This window comes from Morus notabilis, unplaced genomic scaffold (assembly GCF_000414095.1).
Source record: "Morus notabilis unplaced genomic scaffold, ASM41409v2 Scaffold1465, whole genome shotgun sequence".
Taxonomy (NCBI): domain Eukaryota; kingdom Viridiplantae; phylum Streptophyta; class Magnoliopsida; order Rosales; family Moraceae; genus Morus; species Morus notabilis.
In genome coordinates, this window is record NW_010357560.1 from 26,267 (window position 1) to 30,232 (window position 3,966).

The 3,966-nt window shown below is 39.8% G+C and overlaps 1 protein-coding gene across 2 annotated transcripts; it reads left to right on the top strand.

The window, feature by feature from the left end:
- Positions 1–651: 651 nt before the first annotated feature.
- LOC21384803 (transmembrane 9 superfamily member 11) lies at positions 652–3,306 on the top strand. Of its 2 annotated transcripts, none has more exons than XM_010090122.2 (2): positions 652–862; positions 1,063–3,306. In XM_010090122.2, the coding sequence occupies exons 1-2, from the start codon at positions 769–771 to the stop codon at positions 3,063–3,065; spliced, it is 2,097 nt and encodes a 698-aa protein (XP_010088424.2). In that variant the 5' UTR covers positions 652–768; the 3' UTR covers positions 3,066–3,306. The 2 variants fall into 2 exon arrangements, with proteins under 2 accessions (XP_010088424.2, XP_024027146.1); XM_024171378.1 differs by having other exon boundaries at positions 758–862; positions 1,032–3,306.
- Positions 3,307–3,966: the final 660 nt, after the last annotated feature.

The following is a 3,966-nucleotide window of genomic DNA, read 5'->3' on the forward strand; positions in this document are numbered from 1 at the left end:
TCTATATACTTGATTTTTAATTATTAGAAATAAATACGCATTTTTACTTGAGATTCATATGAATTTAGAGATAATGCCTAAGATCTCTTAGTCTAGTGGCACTGGGAGGTTTAGGTAGGGGTTGTGGGTTTAATTCTGTCTTGTACTAAAAAGAAAAAAAAGCTATATGTGTGATCCATATTTTTTTTTCCCAAATAGTGCTTTTAAAAAAAAGTATATTTTACGTTTATTCAGAAATTGTATCCTTGATTTTGATTGCTGCAAATGTATAACATCACATTACATTTAATAAGCACACTTACATCTTATGTCGGTTAACCTCCCTTTTAACTTTTGAAATTACCAAATTAACTTTAATGGAAGTGACCTTTGATTTTTTTTTTTAATTGTTCCTGTCGTATACTATTAGATTACTGTATTAAGGTTAATTTGGTAATTCTAAACGTCAAATTTTAAGTTGACCCTAAAAAGGTGGAAAGTTACCTATTAAATGTAATCCTAAAACTAAGGGTATATTTTCTGTTTAAACCTAAACGGAAGATGTAAAAAGACAAATAACCCAAAATTTATCCTAAAAAAAAAAGCGCGCGCACACACGGTGCTGGATCGTAATTAAGTCACACGTTTGTTATTTCATGAGTTAATTGGGGCATTTTGATGCATCGAGAAAAGGCTAGAAGACCTCGTCGGTGGTGTGGCACTTTCACACGACAGGAGCAAAACCTTTTTTTATAAAATCTGTTTCTCGTGCCCTTCCTTCACGCTCTCATGCTATTGGTATCTTCTTCTTCTAATACCAGCCCACAGATTCTCAGAGCTGCGAGATCTCTGCTGCTTTTAGATGACTCATTCCTTGCTAGAGGTCAGTTACTTTCTCTGAAAACAAATTTTTTTTTTTTGCTGTTTGTTTATTTCTATCCGTTATCTTTAATTGCTATAGCTTTTACTTCTATACCGTCTTGCAATTTCATATCTGAATCTTCACATACAATTTTCAAAACCCATATAGTAATTTTGTTACCATCTTGTAGTTTCACTCATTTTCTGATCTGGGTTTTCCAGATCTGACTCAAATCGGAGACAAACCGCTCAAAATGGACGCTTTTAATCGATTTAGGATCTGGGTCTTGACCATTTTCTTGATTTTTCAATTGGGTTATGGGTTTTATCTCCCGGGTAGTTATCCCCACAAGTACGTCGTCGGAGACTTCCTAAACGTGAAAGTCAATTCTCTGACCTCCATTGATACAGAAATGCCTTTTAGTTACTACAGTTTGCCCTTTTGCAAGCCTCTTGAGGGTGTTAAGGACAGCGCCGAGAATCTCGGAGAGCTTCTCATGGGTGATCGGATCGAAAACTCCCCTTATCGTTTCAAAATGTACACCAATGAGTCTGAGATCTATCTCTGCAAAGTCGATGCCTTGTCTGCAGATCAGTTCAAGCTCTTGACAAAGAGGATTGATGAGATGTACCAGGTTAACTTGATCCTGGACAATTTGCCTGCAATTCGTTACACCCAGAAAGAAGGTTACACCTTGAGGTGGACCGGTTACCCTGTTGGAGTTAAGATTAAAGATTCTTACTATGTGTTTAACCATTTGAAGTTTAAGGTTCTTGTTCACAAGTATGAGGAGGCGAATGTGGCGCGTGTGATGGGCACTGGGGATGCTGCTGAGGTTATTCCGACAATAGGGAAGGGATCCGATGTGCCCGGGTACATGGTTGTAGGGTTTGAGGTGATACCTTGCAGTACTATGCATAAGGCTGATTTAGTGAAGAACTTGAAGATGTATGAAAAGTACCCATCTGCTATCAAGTGTGATCCTACCTCTGTGTCCGTTCCTGTGAAGGAAGGGAAGCCAATTGTGTTCACTTATGAGATCGAATTTGAGGAGAGTGATATCAAGTGGCCATCGCGTTGGGATGCATATTTGAAGATGGAGGGATCCAAAGTCCATTGGTTCTCCATTCTCAATTCCCTTATGGTCATCACTTTCCTTGCCGGTATCGTCCTTGTGATCTTTTTGAGGACTGTGCGGCGTGATCTTACTAGGTACGAGGAGCTTGACAAGGAGGCTCAAGCACAGATGAATGAGGAGTTGTCCGGTTGGAAGCTTGTTGTTGGGGATGTCTTCCGTGCCCCGACAAATCCTGCCCTTTTGTGTATAATGGTTGGTGACGGAGTTCAGATTCTTGGCATGGCAGTGGTCACCATACTTTTTGCTGCTCTTGGATTCATGTCGCCAGCATCTCGTGGGACACTCATTACCGGTATGTTGTTCTTCTATATGATCCTTGGGATTGCAGCTGGATACGTTGCAATTCGTCTTTGGAGGACAATCGGCGGCGGTGACTCCACGGGATGGGTTTCTGTCTCATGGCGTGTTGCTTGTTTCTTCCCTGGTATTGCCTTTTTGATTCTTACCACTCTGAATTTCATTTTGTGGGGTAGCCACAGTACTGGAGCCATTCCATTTTCTCTCTTTGTTATTTTACTTTTACTCTGGTTCTGTATTTCTGTTCCCCTTACCCTTGTTGGAGGTTACTTTGGGGCTAAGGCACCTCCCATTGAATACCCGGTCAGGACCAACCAAATTCCTAGGGAAATCCCTCCACAGAAATACCCTTCATGGCTGCTAGTCCTTGGTGCCGGGACTCTTCCCTTTGGTACTCTCTTCATTGAGCTCTTTTTCATCATGTCTAGCATTTGGATGGGGCGTGTGTACTATGTTTTCGGGTTTCTATTCATTGTTTTGATCCTTCTCGTCGTGGTTTGCGCGGAGGTATCTCTTGTTCTCACTTACATGCACTTGTGTGTGGAGGACTGGAAATGGTGGTGGAAGTCCTTCTTTGCTTCTGGTTCAGTTGCCATTTACATATTCTTGTACTCTGTGAACTACCTTGTGTTTGATCTCAAGAGTTTGAGCGGACCCGTCTCTGCCACTCTCTACTTGGGGTATTCCCTCTTCATGGTTGTGGCAATCATGCTCGCAACCGGCACAATTGGGTTCCTTTCTTCATTCTGGTTCGTGCACTACCTGTTCTCTTCTGTCAAGGTCGACTGAAGAATCTTTCCGACGAGGATTTGGCAACCTTGAGGAGCAGTAGTGGTTGGCCTGACTGACCAGCGGAGAATTAACCTAATGCAGGCGCTCTTACAATTACAGATGTTCTATCATATCATGTGTTACTTGTCTTTAATTTTGAATTTGCTAGGGAACTTAGTTGAATGTAATAACAATAATCCAGTTTTGTTGCTTCATTCTTTAATAGATGGAACCTCATGGAAATAAAATTTGAACTAAAGCACTTTGCAATGTACTGGGTCTATTCAGATTTCTGAAAGAAGGCACAACTTTCTGGTATAAATTTCATAGGCATTCTTGAACCACTTTCTGTGATACTTTCTCTAACGTGCGTCATAGCATTTGCACACATGCAAGGGCAAGAGTCCGCGTTCAAGTGGTGCTCATGATATCACGTACTTTTAGATTAATTCGATAATGATTTGAGAAAAATTGATTTCATTGGTGGATCACCAGCAGAGAGGCTACTTTTGTGACCAAGTAGAAAACAGGAGGAATGGTCGAGTAATAATTCAAACGGTGTTAAAAGAAGTAATAATTCAAACGGTGTTAAAAGAAGTAGTAATTCAAACTTAAAAGGGCTCAAATGTAAGGGAGATTAAGAAAGTTGGAGCAAGCAACTTTAAAATGAATGGCCGGTTGGAGACTTGGAGTTGACCTTTTCGTGTTGCCTTGTATTGATAATTGGATTATTTATAAAAATAACACTAAGAAAAAAATAAAATCTTAAAACTAACACTAGTTTTTCAGGCTTTTATTTTTAATACTATTACTTCAGCAATTGAAGACCCCATGAAGTAAATTATCAAAATTATCCTTCGTAAAACTCAAGACCAGTTTTTAATTTTCCTCTTCAATTTCTCTATTTATTTGAACTCTT